A 23,912-nucleotide genomic window follows, 5' to 3' on the forward strand; every position below is an offset into this window, starting at 1 on the left:
TTTTTATTTGTATTATTTTATTTGTATTAAATACTCTGTTTTCCAAGGATATTAGGAATGGCTCAGGGATCCTAAGTAGTCTGACCTCGGACAATCCGATCAGTGTCTTTCTGATCTAGGCTTTTTAAATTCTAGATCCTGGTTTGTATCTGAATGACATAGCTGTGGACTTATTCTGATTTCAATTTCAGTAGATTGATGCAGCTCATATAAGTTGTCTGGAAGATTTTGGAGGCTCAACATAACAAAACTGTAGGTTCTCTATACTCTGGCTTTCTTCCTCATCTGCAGGCTTCTGATCTGTAGGCTGAATCTATGACTGTAGTCTGGTGTCAGTGCAACATAGTTGCTGAAGATCTGGATTCTAATCCCTTTGGGTTTGTCTTTCTGGGAATTAGCCACTATTCTACAATGCATTAGAGATCAGTTAAAATGAAATAGCAGGAGGAAACATTACAGCTTAGATCTCCTTCACAACTACTCCAGCAAAGATCTAGGAAGAGAATCAGCCTGAGAGTCATTGGGAAATCTAAAAAAAAAAAAAAAAAAAAAACTTTGAGATCATTAAATATATCAATTGAAGAAAATGTACATATTTAACTTGGAGAAGACCTTTGGGGGGAAGGAAGGATCTAGTGAAAATTTTGCTGTTTTCAGTTACTTGAGAAATTAAACATTGTTTTTGGTCAGAAAGAGCAAAAGTAGGAATAATGGTTAGAAATGACAGAGGCAGACTTATAAGCTCCTAATAACTGGAGTTATCCAAAGGTAGAATGGGTTGACTTAAGAGGTAATCTTAACAATATGAGTTATAACATTCTAGCTATATATGGTTTGCAAAGCATTTTACATACCTTTCATGTTCTTCTGCTAGACCTTTTCAAGCAATGGTTGGATGGCCACTTGTTAGCATGATATGGAAGGGTATCTTTTTAGATATAGGTTGGCCTAGATGGTCTCTCAGGTTCCTTCCAATTGTTAAGATTCAGTGATCAGTTTACCCCATTTATATTGTTGTCTGTGTGAAGAGGTGTAGTATATACTATGTCTAGCAACTGTTTAGGTATTTCTCTAAGCAAGATGAGTTCTCAAATGGCAAAGTAAAACAAAATTTATGCATTTATCTGATTAAGATTATGTTCATTATAAGCAGAGCTAATCTAACACTGGCAAAATAAAACATAAAATTGAGGCAGTTTTTTGAATAATTCCACAAAAGTATTATTTGTATAACTCAGTTAATTACTTAGTTAAATATTCAGTTTTCTGCTTCATTTTACCTGTGGAGAACTTTGCTAAGTGTATTATTTTTGCATTGATCTGGATTATTTCAGGGTAGTGAATCATTAAAAGTTTATCTTAAAACTCCTTTTACAATGTTTTAATTTCTACAAGTTAATTATAGTACATAATTGTAGCTGAAAATGAACAAAAGCAAAGCTTTTTATTAGAGTGAAAGAAAATATATTTCTTCTTGCTTTTATAAGCTACAGTTTTAAAAGCAGCCTGATAAATCACTTGAGCCTTTGCTCTTGTGTTTTGATGTTTCTATAACCATCTCAAAGCATTTACTCTCTTGTAGCTCAGCATGGTCAATCCATAATTTCAATGTATATGGATTAGAGAAAACCTTTTACTTAATGGAAGTAGAAGTAGCATTGACTGTACTGAATGAAGCAGGAGTAGAGGATCATTTTGTAATAATCCTTAAACCCAACTCCAGAATTAGTCTTATGATACTCAAGGTTAACAGAGAAAAAAAGAAATTAATATAATTCTTGGAGCATTATAAACAGTATTGATCATTTCAAAGATTTTTCCAAAAGCCTTAAATATTAAGAAATCAGAGTAGAAGTAATATTTTGTGTTTCATTATCTTATAACACCTGTGACCAAAGAACAAATAATATAAATTGTAATTAAAATTTAGAAGTTTTCATTTAAAAACAGCTTAAATTGATAGATACTAAAATGCAAGTAAAATCAAATAATCAGTATTTTTAAAGTTCCTACTATGTGCCAGATATTGTGCTAATCAGTTAACGAGGTAATGAAATAAAAATAGATGCTAGTATCAGATGGTGTTAAATATTTATTATGTCTGAAAATATAGTGGAAAAAGGAGTAAACTGACTTATAACAATACTCATGCATAATTAGGACCATAAATTTGGAACTGGAAGAAACCTCTGTACTTTATAATGAGAAAAGTGAGATATAGCAATATTAAGCAATTTAGCCAAGATTACACAGATGATAAGTAGAAGATCCAGGATTCCATCTCTTTCTTCAGAAAAACAGAATTGGATGTTCTGAGAAGAAATCACCCAATAAACATTCATTATTATAAGTGACTGCTGTGTGTCAGACACTATGCTAGGCATTAGCACCACAAGTACAAAGAATAAAATAGTGCTTATGCGCATGATTTTACAGTCGAATAGGGGAGAGAAGAAAAATGTATTAAAGATATGTACAACATAAAGAAAATAGGTCAATAAGGCTTAAGACTAAGAAAATACTATCAGGTTTGGCAATCAGGAGATCACTGTTGTGAAGAATACAGCTTCAACTGAGTGATGACATTGACCCTGGAAAGTAAGAGAAAGAAGAGAAGTGGAGATACCAGGTTGTAAAAAGCTTTTAAAAGAATTTGGTTGAGAAAGGAAGGAGTTATATAAGATGACAGACTGAGGGGATGGCAAAATCTAATGACATTTGTTTTGTTTTGTTTTCAAGGGATGAGGGGGTTTTCAGACAGTAAGGAAGGAACCAGTTCTGTCTGTCTTCCTTTGTACCATTTCTTTCCTACCGCTCTTTCTGTTCACATAGCTACTACCCTAGGTAAAGTCCTCCTTGCCTTTTGTCCAGACTAATATCCTATTTGTTCATCCTGTCTCAAGTCAAGTTCTACTCTAACCCAATTTTACACAGTTGCCAAAATGTTCCTGAAGGCAGATCTGATCGTGTCACTCCGCTCTGCACTGCCCCAATACATTTCAGTGGTTCCTCTTGCCCTTTGTCATTTAAATATTTTTACAGCCTAACCTGTTCCTACCTTTCAATCTTTTTCACATTACTTCCCTCCTTACTTTGCGTGATCTATCCATTTTGACCTCTTTGCTATCTGATAAACATGACACTTCTCCAGTCTCCTTTTCCTTTGTGATGGTTGACCCCATGCTTGGAAGACACTCCTCACCTCTGCTTGTTAGAATCTCTGGTTTCTTTCTTTCTTTCTTTCTTTCTTTCTTTCCTTTCTTTCCTTTCTTTCCTTTCTTTCCTTTCTTTCCTTTCTTTTTCTTTCTTTCTCCACCATTACTACCTTTTTAAAAAAATTTTTAATAAAGCTTTTTATTTTCAAAACATATGCATGAATAATTTAACAACATTGAACCTTGCATAGCCTTGTGTTTCAGATTTTCTCCATTTCCCCCCTCTTCTTTCCCCTCCAAAAAATTCAATATATGTTAAACATGTTAAAATATATGTTAAATTCAATATGTATAAATATTTATATAATTCTCTTGCTGCACAAGAGAAATCAGATTTTGAAAAAAGAAAGTAAATGAGCAAGAAAACAAAATGCAAGTGAACAACAACAAAAAGAGTGAGAATGTTCATGCTGTGATCCACATTCAGTTGCTACAGTCCTCTCTCTGGGTGTAGATGTCTCTCTTCATCACAAGATCATTGGAATTGGTATAATCATTTCATTGTTGAAGAGAGCCATGTCCATCAGAATCGATTATCATATAATCTTCTTGTTGCCATGTACAATGATCTCCTGATTCTGCTCATTTCACTTAGCATCAGTTCATGTCAGTCTCACCAGGTCTCTCTGTATTCATCCTGCTGGTCGTTTCTTACAGAACAATAATATTCCATAGCATTCGTATACTGTAACTTATTCAGCCACTACAAAGAGGGCTGCCACAAACATTCGTGCACATACAGGTCTCTTTCCCTTCTTTATAATCTCTTTGGGATATAATCCCAGTAGTAACACTGCTGGATCAAAGGATATGCACAGTTTGATAACTTTTTGAGCATAGTTCCAAATTGCTCTCCAGAATGGTTGGATGTGTTCACAATTCCACCAACAGTGCATCAGTGTCCCAGTTTTCCCGCATCCCCTCCAACATTCATCATTTTTTTTTTCCTGTCATCATAGCCAATCTGATAGGTGTGGAATAGTACCTCAGAGTTGTTTAATTTGCATTTCTCTGATCAATAGTGATTTGGAGCACCTTCTCATATGATTAGAAATAGTTTTAATTTCTTCATCTGAAAATTGTCTGTTAATATCTTTTGACCATTTGTCAATTGGAGAATGGCTTGGATTCTTATAAATTTGAGTCAATTCTTTATAAACTTTAGAAATGAGGCCTTTATCAGAACCCTTAAATGTAAAAATGATTTCACAATTTGTTGCTTCCCTATTGATCTTGTCTGTATTAGTTTTGTTTGTACAAAAACTTTTTAACTTAATATAATCAAAATTATCTATCTGGTGTTCAATCATGAGTTCCAGTTCTTCTTTGGACACAAATTTCTTCCTTTTCCACAGATCTGAGGAGTAAACTATTCTGTGTTCCTCTAATTTGCTTATAATACCCGATTACTTTCAAAGTGCAAATCAAATGCCATCTTCAAGGTGAAGCCTTTCTTTAATCCCCCCAGCTATTAGTGCATTTCTTTCCAAAACTACCTTATATTCATTTTGTACACATTATGTATATATTTTTATATGTTCTTGTTGTCTTTCTAATTAGAATGTAAACTCCTTGAGAAGGGGGACTTTTTCATATTTGTTTTTGTTCTAGTAGAGGAATATCTGAATTAATAAAATGCTTATTGAATGATTGATTCTGTTGTTACAAATAAAAAAAAAAAACCCTAAAGCTTAAGAAGCTTAAATTGCTTACTTAGGGACTCAAGTTTTCAAGTGCCAGAGGCAGGCCTGGATAACTATTTGTTGGAGATAATAAAGAAGGGAATCCTACATTGGATGAGAATTAAAAGTAGATAACTTCTAAGATCCTTCTAAACTCTCAGAATTTAAACTCTGAGAAGTTTTCATGTCAGTATAAGATAATACTGTTTGGCTAATAAGCTTCTTTCAAAGTTTACACTTTGGTGTATCTTGTTGGATATGTGGCCTCTTACTAAAAAAAAAAAAAAAAAAAAAAAAAAAATCATCAGACCTTCTAAACTCTGCTGATTCTCCGCTTACCCTCCTCATCACTCCCTTTTTCTTCTTCACTGTTCTTCACCATTCACTTCTTCATTATTATTCTCTATAATGTAGGTATTACCAAAGCTCTTTGTCCTTTTGTTCCCTCTTTAAACTGGAGCCTTTTAAGATGGAGTCCAGGAACTTGATTTTAAAAATATATGTTTTGATAATTACATTTCACTGTGATTGATTTCATTTGTTGTTATATATAGCGTTTTATTTTGTGCATTTGAAAAATATTATTCTAAGAAGAGGTTTGTAGGTTTCACCAGACTGCCAAAGGCTTCACCTTATTAAAAAATGGTAAGGAACTCTTGCTCTAAATCCTTGATGACCTCATGAATTCTCACAGTTTTAACTTTGCTTCCATGAGTATGACTTCATACATCTACAACCCATCTGCTCTCTCTCAAGCTGAAAGCTAACATTTCCTACTTACTGAACATTTTCTATCGGAATGATCTTCTGAGACCTCAAACTTAATATATCTGAATCAAACTCATAATTTACCCCCAAAATCAGAAATCTAATTGAGAAGCTATTTGTTAAATATCTGTTGTGTACAGAGCAATATAAAATAGATTGGCTAAGATGTAATACTTGGCCTCACAAAAATACCTATTAAAAATATACATACACACACATATGTGTGTATATATATACATTTGTATATATACATATGTATATGAGCACATACTGACACACATATTTAACTGTAGTGCATAAAAAGTCATTACAGAGAGGTAAAAAGCAAAATGCTGTTGTGAAGTCCAAAGGGAAAGGATATTACTGATGGAAATTGAGTTGAAATGATTTTAACAGCAAAAGAGGTATAGGGTAGGGAGCTTTTCTGGGAATAGGGAGCAGCAACAAACCCTGTTGTGCTCTTTTATTTCTCTAGTTCTGTCAATAGCATCATCCTTTTTCAAGTGCTTCAAATTCAGTCACTCATAGTTAACTTATGACTTTCCCCATTGTTTTCTCATGTATCTAGTCAATCACTAATGGTGAAGATTCTATATTTTTCATTATAAAATCCACGCACATAACCCATACATTTTCACCACCACCTTCTTTAGTTTTAATAACTCTTATTTATTTTATTAACTCTTGAGTTGTTATAACTTGTTACAATAATAGCAAATTTCTCCATTATCAATTCATAGTTATCCCTTCCACATCGCCACTTTCCCTGTCTTAGTTTCACTATACATGGATTGGCATAGAAAATTAAATGGAAATTTTGGGGAAGTTTTTATGGAAACAGCAGATGATACATGAAGACTAGCATATGACACAGAAAAGGCTTAGAAATATATGTATAATAATTAAGTAAATATATGTATAGTAATTATATAATATCAACCCAAATTACTGTAACAGCCAATAAAGAAAAAAAAATTGGACTTAAGGGAGGGCCAAAAATTACACATGGATTTCCAGATCACTGGGGTGCCTAACCCTAAATTCTACAATATGGAAGAGTTAACTGCACTTTCTTTTCTATCTGTCCTATATCCAATTACTCCCTCTTCTTCACACATCACCAACTGCCCTTTTGAACTTCTCAAGGTAGCTATACATTAACATCTTAAATTCTACATGTCCAAAATAGAAGTCTTTCTTGTACATGAAGTCTTTTCTATTCCTTTAACCTGGAACATGATTCCTTCCTCATTTGATGTCATAATTTTTACTTCAATTATATATTTGTATTATGATTTTTATATTGATATATATAGATGTGTAAATCTTCCTATCTAAATTATGACCTCTCTGAAGGCAGGAACTGTGTCTTCTCTATTTTTTATCTCCTTCATGCCTAATGCATAAAAGGAGAAATGGAATAAGTATAGGAAGGAAGAAAGGAGAAAAGAAGAGAAGTTAACATACATTTCCCAAGCTATTACATTATAGTTCCTAGCTTTTTATGACATTCATAACTACTGGTACCTAAATAAATAAGATAAAATGAAAACTTTGCAAACTTAAAGTACTATGTAAATAGTAGTGATTATTATTACTATTAAATTTCAAAATCTGTTATCACAGTATAATTATTCTCAAAGTTGATTGTTATTCTGCTTTAATTACTTTCTGATGTTTGTTCTTTGTTTAGACATAGTGTTATCATAATAGATGAGTATAGTCTTAGGAGCAAGTAAAAGATTCAGAGTGATTACAAAGTATATTTATTAAGGACAAAATTACTAGTTAGAAATGCTAATGTGATTTCAAGTTTTGCCACTTGAGAAATTGCCTCCTTAAAAACTGGATTTGTTATTGATTTTTTTCAAAAATAATAAATGCTGACTGGCACTCACTGCAGATTATTTAAATCACAATTATGTATAAGACATTTAAAAAGTTTAGACAGACGACAACCAAATTATTAAAATTATGTCTTAACACATGTGAAATATTTTAATCTCCTTGACCCTCAATTTCCTTATCTGTAAAATGAGAGAGACTATACTCAAGTATCATGTAAAAATGCTTAATCAGATTTTAGAGATCTAAGATCCTTTTACTTCTGAAACTTGTGATTTTTATGATCATTCATTTAACCATATCTTTTCAAACTAGAAAAAAATTGAAAATGTAAGAAATTTTATTTGCTCTGGATTTTGATTATTTGGATTTTCATTGAAATAAATTTATATACATTGCTGAGTTTTGCACAGTATAGTTAACCAAAAACTTCACCATAGTGACTCCCAGATCTGCAAAACCAAAGACTTAGATTGATATAAGAATATAGGAAGAAAATAATTCTTTTCAAGAAACAAGAAGTGTTTTTAAAAAGCTGGGTTCTTTGCTTTTAAGCAATTACTTAGAAGTAAAGAACATCTAAGACGTCTATGGAAAATTTAAGCCCCAAATATTAACATGTACTGTGTTTCAGGGCAGAAGATGAGTTTTTTTCTTAAAGGAAATACCATATTTACTGTTTCTTTCATTACTATGTTATACAAAATGATCATTTATTGAAGGGGAAAACAAAATTCTCCTTGTAATTGGTTTCATGATATCCTTTGTTCCACTGTTTTCATTTTTATTCCTGGGTTGTATCCATGAAAACAGACATTTGAGGCAAATATCTGACTAATACATAAACTCAAAATCTTTGACTAAAGAAGAAAAAAAGGATGTTAGGTGAAATTATTTAGAATTCATCTATATGTAATTAAAACTATTCAATGGAACTGTTTTGCCTGCATTGACAAAACTATGGTCTAGTTTATTAAACTTTCTTTTTCTATTATTATAGAAAATAGTGCTATTTAGCCCTAGAGACACTTATGAATTACTACAGTAAATGAAGGTTTTCATCTTTGTTATCTGAAATGTGAAAAAAACTACATGAAATATTTCAACTTATTATTTAAATATTTATTTATGTGTTTGAAGTTATTTTAATCATTTGGGTTTATTTCATGTTACTGAAATGCCATTGATTAGACAATTTTAGATAGTTGTTAAGCTGAACATAGAATTCAGAAATCTTCTGGGAACCATTGTGAGTGTCATACGACTTTAAAGAAGCATTAAAAACTTTATACTTAAATAAAATTGAATTTACTTTTCACGTGCATAAAAGATTTAATGCCATATAAATTGAGAATAATTGTTCTGTTTAAAAGGATTAAATTTAACCTGAATCAATAATAACATGTGCAGTTTCAATTTAACTGCCTACTTACAATAAAGTGGCAAACAAATAACAGCTAAATGATTAATAGCAATGCTTTTATTCACCTCCTCAACAGGCAAAATGGCCAGTTATTGAATATTTTATTGTGAGTGCAAAGGATGTTAATTGTACTAGAAACATGCTCTAATTTTAGTAATTTTTTGACTGAATGCTATGCTGAATATGAGGCTCTTCATTAAATGGAAATTTCATTTTATTTTGTTTGAAGTTATCACTGTAAGTACTCAAATATAGTCCATTAACTCCAGCAAATATCATGGCATATGCATATGAGACCTCCTTTTCTCCACTTCTCTGCATCCATTACTAACCTAGGAATCTGAAGAGGAGACCTGGCATCTGTTGTCTGTTTAGTAACAATAGCAATTGTGTACGCATTGTGCGTCTAACCTTTTATCAAATGGGGAAAGAGAGAGGGGAGAAGAGGTGCATCTTTTGTGTGCAGATGATTACTGATGAAGGGGTACTTTACACTCATTTTGTTCCAGTATAGTGACCTGGACCACATAATACAATTGAGCTTCCAAGCACACAATCTCATCACAATGAACTTCTTCAGTATCATATTCTATTTCAACCATTAGATTTGTTTCCTGTGAAGTATTATAGCTTTCTGTGCTTGTGCTATTGCAAAAGTACCATCACCTATTTGTTTTAACATAGTTTTCATCAACAAAAGTGAAATGGATGTTTTAAGACTGTCCTTGTTACTTGGCAGGTATGAATGACAGTAAATTGTAATTAGAGCTTTTTTTAATGAGAACTACAGTTTCATATCCAAAAATCTTTGTTAGGTATGTGTGTTATTCTGACAGGTTTTGATTTTTTAAATTCAAAAATCTCAGCCCAAACAACTCATTTTTATATAATGTTTAAAACTTTTAAGTTTTTGCCTAGTTTTTACTTAAAGCTATCAGTTTAACAGGAATTATGTTGTTTTTTTTTTTTCAGAAAGTAAACACAATGTAATTTCACTCATTTTTATCTTCCTAAGTAGACTTAGCATCTAATTAAAAATAAGAGTCATTGAACTATTTTAATTGCCACCTGATGGTTCAAGTTATATTGTTGAATCAGATTCTTAGAAGTGCCTATCACTTTCTCACCTCCATGGAAAGTTAGGTGCACAGAGAGGCATGTTAATTTTTCCAGACTGTTAGGGTACCACTTAGTGTATTTCAAAGTGAATTTTTACAAAGAATAACTTAAACACTAAGGAGAAAAGAACACTTGAAACCTATCAACAGCATAATTAGTAATTGCATAAAATAATTCCTGAATGTGACACATAGAAAGCAAAGAATGGAGATTGAATTCATTATGCAGAAAAAGCAAAGTACTATTTCATATAACTACATTTCATATAATTTTAGAAAATGTAGAGCCTAGTAGGAGCAACATGCTATAAGGCACTGTGAGTAGTAAATAGAGTGCTAGGTTTGAAACCAGGCAGATTTGAGTTTATACTTACTAGTTCTATAAGCATGGATATCACTTAATCTTTTAGGAGCTTTGTTTATCTGCAAAGTGGGAAAAATCTGTGGGACAATATCTGTGGAATACACTTCCCAGCATTATGTGACATTTAAATGAACTACTGTACATAAAAAGTGCTCTGCAAATTTTAAAGTGCCATATAAATACCAGTTATTATTATTGGAACCACTGTTCACATCAGAAATGTGAGTTGCTAGATGAAATATATTAAATATGTTTAAAATAGAAAATCCAACCTATTATATAGGGTATTACTTTTTCTTAGTACATGTATCTGACTGAATATTGCCATTAGAAAAATAAATTCAAAATTGAGTTCAGAAATTTCAGTTACCATAACATATACGAGCAGATGATAACATCCAATTACAATTAAAAATTAAGAAACATAACTGACTTTTGCATGTTTAACATAGAAAGACCTTAAAAATTATATGGCAGCTTCACATCTTAATCGGGGTGGGTATTTTATAGCACACATAATCACAAATACTATTATGTCCCATTTTCAGTATCCCATAGGCCTATAACTGTAGCCATGTCTGCCTCATGCCATAGGCAGAGAATTGCTGCCTAATATAATTAATTAAATGGTATAGTGGAAAGAACCGTAGATTTGTCATCAGGCTACCTAGATTTGAATCTGAAATCAATTGGGTTTTTTTCCTACATGACTATAGGCATCTCAAATTCATTATGTAAACATTAAAATTATCTTCCTTCCTAAACCAGATACTCTTCTAAATTTATCTATTCAGACTTCCATCATCCTTTGGGTCACTGACATTTGCTACTCCAAAGTTATTCTTGATTCTTTCCTCTCTCTTATTTACCATATCCATTTAGTTGCCAAATCTTGTTAATTCTACTTCTGGTCCCCTTTTTCTCCTTCTCACAACCAGAACCCTAATTCAGAAGTTTGTGAGCTCATGATTTGATTACTAAAAGAACCATATAACTTTGGAGGACGTAAGGATCAATACAGTAACCAACTATATAAAAAAATGATCTATACCTCCTAACAGAAATGACCTACTACATATGTCAAATTATCTATAGATTTTGGACATGGTCATTGTGAAAATTTGTTTGACTTGAATGTGCATACTTGTTAACAATAATTTTTTCTTTTTTTTTCTCCAGTGGGATGAGGAGGGATATGAGAGAAGAGAAAATAAATGCTTTGTAATTTTAAAAAATTAATAAAAAAGAAGTTCCTGTATGGTTTCTCTGTTTTTATTCTTTTTCCTCCCTTATGTATCATTCACATAGCTGCCTAGGCTTCCTAAGTTACTGACTAAATATGTGCCACTTCCCTGCTCAGAAAATTTTAATGGCTTCCTGTTGTCTATAGAATAAAATAATTCCTTAGCCTAACATTTAAGGTCTTCTACAAACTAGTTCCCAACTACCTTTCCAATCTTATTTCAAATCACTCTTTTCCCATAAACTATTAACTGTTTTCCAACCTTAACCCTCCATCTCCTTTCTCAATTAATTCATATAAACAGCCCCTCTTGCCTGGCATATACACTTGAAAACAAGAATCTTGTTTCAAGCCTCAGATTGGGTGCCATCTTTCCAATGAATACTCCCGACTCTCCTCCTTTTGCCAGTGATCATCAGTGTTTTCTCCTTCCATATTTATTTATATGCATTTTGTGTCCCCTCAGTAGTTGTAAACTCCTTGAGGGCCAAGATTTTTTATTTTTTTCTTTGTTTTCATTTCTTTGTTTCCACTTTCTGTATAGTATATAATAAATGTGTGTAAGCTTGAACCAAATCATATTTATCATTCAAAGTTTAGCTCAAATGTATTTCTTTCATGAAACCTTTCTTGATCCCCTAATCAGAAGTAAACCCCTTCTCCCATGAACTTTCATTGCACTGTATATCTGTTAAAAAGTGATTTTTGTTGTGAGTTTACTAATATTCTCATCAAATTAAAATCAAATAAAATATGGTATTAATCTGAACTATTTACATTTTGGAGAAAATCATATAACTCTTAAAATAATAAACCTATTCAATACTTTCAAATTCATCTCTGTACTGTAACGGTTGTTGGCTTTTCTTTCATTGGAAGTTCTTATCATTGTGAGTCTTATAGTCTTTAAGTATGCTGATCTTATTTTGCATCCTTTAGGACTCTTCTGTATTTATATTATATTTTATTATTGTGTATTTTCCCTCTCCTAAATCATGTTATTAGGGAATGGGTGTTACTTTAATCACCTTAGCCTAGAGCACAGAAGGGATTTATAAATCAAAAAATCTGTATATAAATATGTAAGTTGCTGATACTATTTTAGTAATAGTTATTTGTTGTCTAGTACAAGGCTAGAAAGGCATCAATAAGTTGAACCCAAAGATCAAAGGTTGGTGATCTTCCCCAATCCCTGTTTTTTAATGTACTCTTCTGGTTTACAATGCCTCTGTAGTTATCTTGTCTCTTCAGTAGCAGGATAAGGCTCTCAATTCTACAACCACTTCAGCTTCCTAGGGAAGCTTTATTTTTGGCTGTAGTCTAAGGAAATAAAAAAGGGAACCCAGTACAAAAATGAATCAGATATGGAATAAATAGTTTTATTCATACACTGAAAGGAAATGATTCAGTAAATGGGAATCATAGAATGATTATAGTTGAGAAGTTAGAATTAAATAAAGCCTTGTTGGGATAGTTGCAACAGGCCTACTCACAAGCCATTTTACATTTCACCTTTACTGAGAATAACCTGTTTATGCCAAGCATTCTATTTCTTTCCATTTCCTCCATGAAACTTTTTTTACTCTTGGCCAGTTTGCCTCTGTTTTTGCGATTATTGTAACTCCTCCAATGACCAGTATTCCTGGTGCTCTGGTGCCCAAGAAGAGAAGATGCAACTTCCTTTCAATATCTCATAAAGCCCTGTGGAAGCACAAAACAGGAGGTTGCCCCATTCCGGGCACAGTCTAGCATAGAAGGCCACATCACAGGATTAGTCTGGTGGGGAAATCTGGGGCAAGAGGGTTCTTACCTTTCAGATCTCTGCTGTCCTTGTAACTCCTAGGCTGACAGGAAGAAGAAACTTGAGCTGCAGAGATTCTGGCTCAAGAGTCAATTAAACAGGTCCTCATGGCCAGCAGAAAGTGAGCCAAGAATTTCTGCCTGCCTTGAAGAGGAAAGCAAAATGACTGACACCATACTTCTCTGAGTGGGTGTTAACTGTTGAATATGGCATAAGGAAAATATGAAAGGCAAAATGAAGCAATTTTTTTAGTGAAAAGTTCTTTCCTCTTTCATTTTCACAAATGGAAAGCTTATGATGGTGGTATTCATTGTGAAGGATGCTATTGACTTTGTGTGTCAAAAAGCACAGATAAAAAGAATTCAGAGGTGATTTTCTAAGTAATTAGTCCTTAAAGTGATTTAGATTTTTTTTCATATAGATATTGATAGCTTGGACTGAAATCTGCTTTCACTTTTTGTGGATATGATAGTTTTCTTAGAAAAACCTAGAAAGTCAACTAAAAAACTAGCCTAAATAACTTCAGAAAAGTTTCAGGATATTTAAAAACTATACAAGTTATCAGCATTTCTGTATATTACCAACATACTAGTTGGACAGATAGAGTAGGGAGAAATAGAGTAATTCCATTTAAATTAATTGTAAATAGTATCAAATACTTGGGAGTCTATGCCAAGAAAAATAAAGAAACTATGTGAACATAATTACAAAACAATTCACATTAATAATGAAATCTAAATAATTAGAGAAATATTAGCAGGCTAAGCCAATATTTTTTTAAAATGACAGTATTACTTAATTTACTTATTCAGCATCATATCAGAGTATCAAAGAACTACTTTTAAGAACTAGAAAAAATTAACAGTTCATCTGGAGAAATAAGAATATCAAGGGAATCATTGAAAAAAAGTGGGAAGAAGAGGACCTTAGTTTTTTGTTTGGTTGTTGTTGGTTTTTTCCAGTCACACCTGACTTCTCATGAGCCCATTTGAGGTTTTCTTGGTAAAGATACATTCTAGTCTCTTGAGGTTTGCCATTTTCTTTTCCAGCTCATTTCACAGATGAAGAAACTGAGGCAAACATTTAAGTGACTTGCCCAGGGTCACACAGCTAGTAAGTGTCTGAAGCCAGATTTAAACTCAGGAAGATGAGTTTTCCCAATACCCAGTACTCTTTATCAATTGTGCTACCCTAGCTATCTAGTAATACCAGATCTAAAACTATACTGTGAAGCCATAATCATCAATTTGGTACTGGATAAAAAATATATATTTTTTTGATCAGTGGAACAGTTTTGAATTGCAATTATACACAAACACACACAGTAACTTAATGTTTGATAAATCCCCAAATCCCAGTTGTTGGGATAAGAATTTACTATTACAATGAGTAAAGAGTACAGTTGCCCAATTGGTGGAACTGTGTCTATAAAGCAATTTAGAATTATGCCTATAAAGTTATTAAAGAGTACATACCTCTTGACCAAGCTATTTCTACCAGGTCTATACCTCCAAACAGAGCAAAGAAAGAGGAAGAGAACCTATGTGTGTATAAAATTATTGGAAACTGAAACGGTACCCATCAGTTGGGGAAATGCTGATCAAGTTATAATATATGACTGTGGAAAAATTATTGTTATAATAAATGATGAAGGGATAGCTTCAAACAAACTTTGGAAGACTTGTATGAATTGATGCAAAGCGAGATAGATGAGCAGAAGCAGGAGAACAAGTTCTGAAATTACAACTTTGAAAGATTTAGGATCTCATCAACACAATAACCAACCACAATCCCATAGAACTCATGATGAAAATATTCTATCCACCTCCAGATAGAAAATTATAGATTTTTAAAAGTGGCCAGTTTGAGAATTTGTTTTGTTTGATTATAAATGTTTCTAATAAGTTTGTTTTTTTCTTGCTTTCTCAATGGAAGGAGAGAAGGGGAGGCGGGAAGAAGGTAATTCAGACCTGAAAATAAAATGAAATTGAATATCAAAAAAGAATTCATAGAAGGGATCATTCCAGGCAAGGAGAACCACAAGACTACAGGTATCAAAATGGATGTGAAGGTGGTATGTTCAGGGGACAATGAGTAGATCAGTCTGTCTGAAGTAGAGGCTCTATAACAGTAAATAGTGAAAGAAATATAACAGTTTTAGGGAAATTTAAAAAAACAACTGGAAAAAGTTCTGGATTTGTAATCATAGAATCTGGGTTTGGGTTCATATCTCAGCTCTCACACTAACTACTTCTTGATCTTGAACAAATCATATAGTATCTCTGGGTCTCAGTTTCCTCATCTGTAAAATGTGGTTGTTGATAACTTCTAAATCCCTTCCACCATACATTAAGAAACTAGGGGAAAATTAATTTCTATGCTATCAGGAGTTTTTCTTTTTAGCATGCATCTATAAAATAAAATAAAAAATTCTAAGTGACAATTGAACAAGATTTGGGAGTTTTGGCTTTTTGCTTCAGGTTTTGGTTTGCAGCAAATAAAATAATTCTAAGTTCACATTAAGGAGAGCAAATTAATATAGGTAGACCATTAGTTTGTTTACTTAGCTTAAAATTATATTCTCTATAAATGAGTATATCAAATGGCACAAAAAGACCTAAAAGATTTACATTTTCTTTTTGATTAGTGGATTGTAGCTACTGTGTTCAAGGAAGGAAAATCTCCCCCATTTTTGCTTTTGAAGATCAAAGATGCCATTAAATATGCCATATTGCTACTTGCATTTTTTTTTTCTTGTTTGGTTGGGAGTAGGAAATACTTTACAAATGGAGATTGCTGTGGAAAAAAAGAAGAGATCTATCTTGACTTCTAAATAGATTACAGATTGGTTAACTTTCCTCTTTCAAAACAGTTTAGTTACCTTTGTATTCATCCAAAACTATTCAGAAGCTAAAGTATTCATGATTTTCTCATGATTTTGTTAAGAATTGACTGTGCAAAAGCTGAATTGAAAAGAGAAGTAAACCTAGGCTCAGTGTTCATTCAGAGTTTTGCTTTGGATTTCCTTGTTTTGATTTAAATCCATTTTATTTTCTATCTACTCAGGCAAAATGAAGTATGAATTAGATAATTGTACAAGAAATTCAGTCATTGTAATAAACGATCTGTATTATTCTGGTAAAAACAACACTGCTTTTGCCCTAAGAATATGAAACTTTGGGGCAAGTTTTAACCACCTTGCTTCTCTATTTTCCTTTCTCTGTTTTAGACAAGAATATGTTCGTATAAAAAAAGTGGTGCTCTTAAGATTATTTGAATACAGTTTTATCATCAACAGTAACTGATTATAACACAAATATATGCTGTGTTCAGCCATGAATAACTTAGCTATTCTCAACAATACAAAACTATCCAAAGTTTCATGCTAAAAAAAAAAAATGCTATCCATATCCAGAGAAAGAATTGTTGGATCTGAATACAGATCAAAGTATACTATTTTATTTTTCACTTTTTTTTCTTTTGATCTGTTGTTTTCACATGACTGATATGAAAATATATTTTACATGATTGAACATATAACTTGATGAAGCACCAGTTTCTAGAAGAGCAGTTCAGAATGTGAAAAAGTCACAAAAGCGATATTCTAGCCATATAAGGGCCCTTTGTTATTGTAAAAAAAAAAAAAAAAAAAAAAAGGCACACAAATAAAAATGATTTAGCAGGGAGCTGTGAAAGAAAAAGGCCATTTTAAAAGTCAGAGGCAGAGTAAGGTCAAGGACCTAGAAAGTTAGGCAGCTATTAGAGAGGGTCCTAGTTGAGAACAAATTCGAATGTACTTTATATGTCAGCAACTACATGATAGGATACCAGGAAACAGAGTATAGTAATGCAGGATAATGAAAGTGCTTTGGTCACAAAGGTTATTTGTAGGGTGAGAATGTGTCTAGTGTACCTGCCCAGGGGGAAGGAGAGACCCCTTATCTGCAGGATCCTAAGTGATTTGGTGAGTTGGGTTAACTGTAGTCTTGAAGACAAGATAACAGTCCCAGGAATTTGGCCTCTCTCTGATTCTGTGATAAAGTCAATAGAAACATGATGGATTGGGTTAGAATTCACATCATTCCTGACAATGGCTACACCACCTCTCTTCTTAGGGAAGGAGAATATTTGGAACTCAATTTTTTTTTAAATGTTAAAAATTGTATTTACATATAATTGGGAAAAAATAAAATACAATATTAAAAAAAATAGTAACTGATTACTTAATGCCTGTTAGATTTTGGTTATTGTAGGTCACAAAGATTCAGTAGCAAAGACAATTCCTTTCTCTTTGTGTTTTGTTTTCTGGTATTAATAAGTAAATTAAAAGATTTTTATTCCATGTGTTTTGTTTTCTGGCATTAATAAGTAAATTAAAAGATTTTTATTTCATGTATAGATGCTTGGATAAATAAGAGCTCTTGGACTCAAGTTCACTACATTATTTTCTTTTGGGAAAGCTAACTTTAAAATAATAATCTTTGAAGCTCAGGCTACCATTGGAGGTTAAATTTAAACCTCAGTTGCCCCTTTATTGACATATAAAAATTTTGAAAAGCAATAAGGTAGAAAGAATGGTTATTTTAAGATGAATTTACTGAACTGAAACTCATGGTAAATATGTTCTGTTTAAAAATTCAACATTTCTTTTCTGCTTTGGGCAGTCAGCATCTGTTAGTGGACAAATATTCAGACCTCCGGTATGACCCAAACTGGAAGAATAACAAAGAAGGAGGAGAAATTTCAACTGTGAAAAGATTACAGCCGACTGAAGAAAGCTCCACACAAAGCTTTTCTTGGGATCCACTCTGTTCTTCTAAGGAAACTTCATTTGAGCTGTCAAGGGAAAAAAGTGACCTGGAGAAAAGCCCACAAAGTTCAGTTACATTAATGGGCAGTGAATTTTTGAGCTCTAATTATGAACGTGGTGACCTAAATAGTGAATCACTTTCATTTTTAAGTAATAGTGATGTAGGAGACACAGAGCACATCAAGAGTTCAAGTTCACATAATGACGTCTTCCTGCCAGGACCACGGCCTCGACCAAGGAAGTCTAAACAAAATATTGTGGAAAAAAATAAAGTGACATTAGGATTATCAATTCATAAGACAGGCTCTTACCTTAATCAACACAATAAGAAAATGGGTGGCAGCCGTCCAGAAAAGGTAGGTGGTTTACTACTTAACATCCTCTAAAGTGACAAAAAGAAATGTCACTGCTTTTTTCAAATGCAAATTTTCCCCACATCATGCTTTGAGTCCCCCATGTAATTTCATCTCTAAAGCTACACAACACAATAAATATTTTCATGTGGTAAACAATGTTTTTCTCCTCTTTTCATAATCAATGAAGTTATTATGCTCTGTTCTCATATAACATGCATAGATGATTAACAATACTCAATACAACTGGAACCTGAATGATTTTGTTGTTTGATAAAGTTCTTAAGTGCCTGAAGGCTCTATATAAGTACCAAATTTTTAAAAGACAATATACAGTCTCTTGTGGGAAGCTAGATGGTATAATGGATAGAGCTCAAAGCCTAGCGTCAGGAAAAACCCAGTTCAAATCTGGTCTAAGATGCTTGCCAGCTGTATGATCTTCATCAAGTCCCTTAACCCCTATTTGCCTCAGTCTTTCTATAAAATGAGAAGGAAATGGCAAAGTACTCTGATATCTTTGATAAAGAAAACCCCATGGACTTGTCCATGGGATCATGTAGAGTCAGATATGATTGAACAGCAGCATGTATTAAATAAAACACAAGGCTGATAATTAGAATATTTTAAACTACTAGAATATATTTTCTTTTTTAATTATTATATATTTTTATTTACAAAATATATGCATAGGTCATTTTTTCAACATTGACCCTTGGAAAACCTTCTGTTCCAAATTTTCCCCTCCTTCCCCTCACCACCTCCCCTAGATGGCAGGTAATCCAATACATGTTAAATATGTTAAATCCAATATATGTATACATATCTATACAATTATCTTGCTGCACAAGAAAAATCTGATCTAGAAAGAAAAAAAAAAAAAACCTGAGAAGGAAAACAAAAATGCAAACAAAAAATAACAGAAAAAGTAAAAATGCTACGTTCTGGTCTAAATTCAGTTCCCACTGTCCTCTCTCTGGGTGTAAATGACGTTCTTCATCACTGAACAATTGGAACTGGTTTGAATCTTCTTATTGTTGGAGAGCCACGTCCATCAGAATTGATCTTTGTATAGTTTTATTGTTGCCGTCTATAATGATCTCCTGGTTCTGCTCATTTCACTCAGCATCAGTTCATGTAGGTCTCTCCAGGCTTCTCTGAAATCATCGTGCTGGTTGTTTCTTACAGAACAATAATATTCCATAACATTCATATGCCACAATTTATTCAGCCATTCTCCAATTGATGGGCATCTACTCAGTTTCCAGTTTCTACAAAAAGGGTTGCCACAAACATTTTTGCACATGTGGGTCCTTTTCCTTCCTTTAAGGTCTTTTTGGGATATAAGCCCCATAGTAACACTGCTGGATCAAAGGGTATGCACAGTTTGATAACTTTTTGAGCACAGTTCCGAGTTGCTCTCCAGAATGGTTGGATCTGTTCACAACTCCACCAACAATGCATGTGTCCCAGTTTTCCCACACCCCCTCCAACATTTGTCATTATCTTTTCCTGTCATTTCTCTGATCAGTAGTGATTTGGAACACCTTTTCTATGAATAAAAATAGTTTCAATTTCTTCATCTGAAAATTGTCTGTTCATATCCTTTGACCTTTTATCAATTGGAGAATTCTGGCTTGATTTCTTATAAATCTGAGTCAATTCTCTTTATATTTTGGAAATGAGGTCTTTATCAGAACCTTTGAATGTAAAAATGTTTTCCCAGTTTATTGCTTCCCTTCTAATCTTGTCTGCATTAATTTTGTTTGTACAAAAACTTTTTAACTTAATATAATCAAAATTATCTATTTTGTGATCAGTAATAATCTCTATTTCTTCTGTGGTCACAAATTCCTTCCTCCTCCATAGGTCTGAGAGGTAAACTATCTTATGTTCTTCTAATTTATTTATAATCTCATTCTTTATGCCTAGATCAGGAACCCATTTTGACCTTATCTTGGTGTATGGTGTTAAGTGTGGGCCAATGCCCAGTTTCTGCCATACTAGTTACCAATTTTCCCAGCAATTTTTGTCAAATATTGAATTCTTATCCTAAAAACTGGGGTCTTTGGGTTTGTCAAACACTAGATTGCTATAGTTATTGATTGTTTTGTCCTTTGAACCTAACCTATTCCACTGATCAACTACTCTATTTCTTAGACAGTACCAAATGGTTTTGGTGACCACTGCTTTATAATATAGTTTTAGATCAGGTACAGTTAGGTCACCTTCATTTAATTTTTTTTTCATTAATTTCCTTGAAATTCTTGACCTTTTGTTCTTCCAAAGGAATTTTGTTATTATTTTTTCTAGGTCATTAAAATAGTTTCTTGGGAGTTAGATTGGCTTAGCACTAAATAAGTAGATTAGTTTAGGTAGTATTGTCCTCTTTATTATATTCATTCTATCTATCCAAGAGCACTTAATATTTTTCCAGTCGTTTTGATCTGACTTTATTTGTGTGGAATAGAATATATATGCTCGAGAAAAAGTTTTTACTCAGTCCATGTCCATCTTTTTGTGACTACACTTGAGTTATCTTTGCTTATTTCATTCTCATTTTACAGATAATGAGTTGAGACAAATAGAGTTAAGTAACTTGTCCAGGGTCACATAGCTAGAAAGTATCTGAGTACTGAACTCCGAAAGAGGAATCTATCCACTGTACCACCTAGTTGCCTCTTGCACAAAATATTTAGTAAGCCTTAGTGTCTCAAGTCTCTTAAAAAGAAGAATATGTGCTTTCCCTATCTTATGCAGTCATTTTAAGACCAAATAAGATGGCTATATTTGTCTATCTAAAAATGGGGATGTTTTATTGTTACCTATATGTCATACTAAGGGATTTGGATTTTGAAGTGATATGAACTGTCCCATTTGCCTATTTGATTCCTTTCCCCTCCCCCATCCTTGGATAACAGCATGCCATGTTTTCATGAGACTCTTGATTATCTTAGAGTATACTTAGAATTTAAAGAATGGAGTTGGGTATGAACAATTCTTTTAGAAGAATGCCAAATTTAGTGTTTACAGGAAAGGTGACGATATTCTCATCTGGAGCCATGAAAAAAAGCCAATAAAGTCTCTAGGTCTTGGTACTTCGAATAATGTTTCATAAATTAGGAAATGTTAGAATTATACAATGAGAAAAATTCCTAAGGCTTAAGGCAAGATTCTCTGGAGCAGTTCTGAAAGAAGGAGCTAGCAACTTTGATAGGAGGAATAGCACAATTTCAAAGTCAAAAGGAATTAAAGAGCCATTTAGTTTACCGAATCCATTTAAGAGCATTGATTAAGCACCTACTATGTATCAGGTATTATTCTGAAAAGTGAGCATATAAAAACAAAAATGGAATAGGCCTTTCAAGATTGTTTCTCACGGTCCAGAGGGGTGCCTTTCCACTTTAGGAGGAGATAAAAAAAAAACTGGTACAAAATAAATAAAAGGTGGTATTTTACCCTAGCAGCTGAGGACATCAGAAAGGACCTTATGTAAGAATAGCATTTCTGCAGAAATTTGAAGAAAATTAAGGTTTTTAAGAGATGTAAGTTAGGAGGGAGTGAATACATTCTAGACATGAGGCATGGAAATAGATTAGATACCTTATGTAAGAAACAAGAAGGCCAATTTGGTTGTACTGAATATTGCACAAAGGGGAGTATTCTAGTCCTGGAAAGGTATATTGGAACCAAGTTGTGAATGTTTTTAGATATCAACCAGAAAAGTTTATATTTGATCCTAGAGATAATGGGGAACCACTAGAATTTATTGAGAAGGGGTAGTAATATAAGACTTATGCTTTAGGAATATCACTTTGTGGAGGATGGATTAAAGGTGAGAAAGACTGAATGAAAGGAGACCAATTAGGATGGTTTCTTGTAAAATCCCAGACCAGAAGTGAAGAGGGCCAGAATTAAGACAATGTCTACATAAATGGAAAATAGGGATAAGAGAAATGTGAAAGTAAAATTAACAAGATTTGCCCATTGAATTTTTGGGTGAGATAGAATGAAGAGTCAAGGAAGACACCAAAATTGTGAACCTGGGTAATGGGAAGAATTAGCAAGGTTCTGAAGAGATAGGGCTCTGGAAAAAAAAAGATAATGAGTTAACTTTCTGGATATGTTTGAGTTGCTCATGGAATATGAGTTGAAAATGTTCAAAAGATAATTGGTGATATGATATTAAATCTCAATAGAAAAATTACTTGCACTCAATCTTGAATAAGTATGTTATAATTATATAATGGCATAAATGATCATCTGGACTTTATTTGAATACTTTCAATTAGGGGGGAATTGCTAACTCCTGAGGCAGTCCAGTCTACCTTTAAATAAGCTGCACTTGTCAGTAAGTTACATGAAGTCTAAATTTCATCTTTATACTTAATATCAATTTTTCTAGTTCTGCCCTAGTTCTGTTGTCTAGGGTCAAGAAGAAAAATTTTAATTTTATTTTGATATGATAGTCTTTTAGGTATTTGAAGATGACTATCCTTCTACCAGGCTGCTAGGTGATACAGTAGCTAGAGCACTGGATCTGGAGTCAGGAAGATCTGAATTCAAATTCACTCTTGCACATTTACTAGTTGTGTGACCCTTGGCAAGTCACTTAACCTCTGCTTGCCTCATTTCCTCATATGTAAAATGGGGACACATTTTATTAGCTGAGGAAATAAGGGCCTAGAGAGATCAGTTAATTAGTCCACAAGCATTTGTTAAGCACCAACCATGTGCCAGGAAATGTACTAAGCCTTGGAGGTACAAAAAAAGCAAAAAATAGTCCTTCCTCTTAAGAAATTTACAATCTAATGGGGAAGAACATTAAACAACTTTGTACAAACAAAATACATTCAGGATAAATTGAAGATGGTCAATAAAGTATAAAGTGCAATATTTGGTCCCATGGTTCCAGTTAAAACAAAGACCTGGGTTCAGGGATTCATAGGAAATTGGTACTCATAAAAATATGAACTTTATTATGTGACACAGAAAGCAGATCCCTCAAAAAGCATACATGTGCACAGAGAGGCTTGGCTCCACAAATACAAAGAAACTCACCCATCTCAAAGAGGAGAGAATATAGCAACAAAAATCTCAGTGGGAGTACACATTTGAAGTAAGAGTCTGAGCAGGGACATTTTATAGCTTAAACAATAATGCTTAGTTGAAAATAGGTAATCTATGCTAAATATGGGAGGGGCCATTCCTAATCATACCCAGATTGGGGGGGGGGGGGGGGAGTTTCTTGACTAGAATTTAGGTCAAGAGCTTGAGTTGGCAATCAAGGACC

At 33.1% G+C, this 23,912-nt stretch overlaps 1 protein-coding gene across 6 annotated transcripts in view; it reads left to right on the forward strand.

The window, feature by feature from the left end:
• Positions 1-23,912, forward strand: part of JHY (junctional cadherin complex regulator) — a 110,017-nt gene that overhangs the window by 14,759 nt on the left and 71,346 nt on the right. For 5 of the 6 annotated variants that reach the window (XM_031960180.1, XM_031960179.1, XM_031960178.1 and 2 more), the window contains exon 3: positions 18,124-18,625. In XM_031960180.1, the coding sequence (XP_031816040.1) occupies positions 18,124-18,625 (502 nt within the window). Of the gene's footprint in view, positions 1-18,123; positions 18,797-23,912 lie in introns of those variants that run through there. The other variant, XM_031960183.1, reaches the window with a different exon arrangement.

Source organism: Sarcophilus harrisii, chromosome 3 (genome assembly GCF_902635505.1).
Source record: "Sarcophilus harrisii chromosome 3, mSarHar1.11, whole genome shotgun sequence".
Taxonomy (NCBI): domain Eukaryota; kingdom Metazoa; phylum Chordata; class Mammalia; order Dasyuromorphia; family Dasyuridae; genus Sarcophilus; species Sarcophilus harrisii.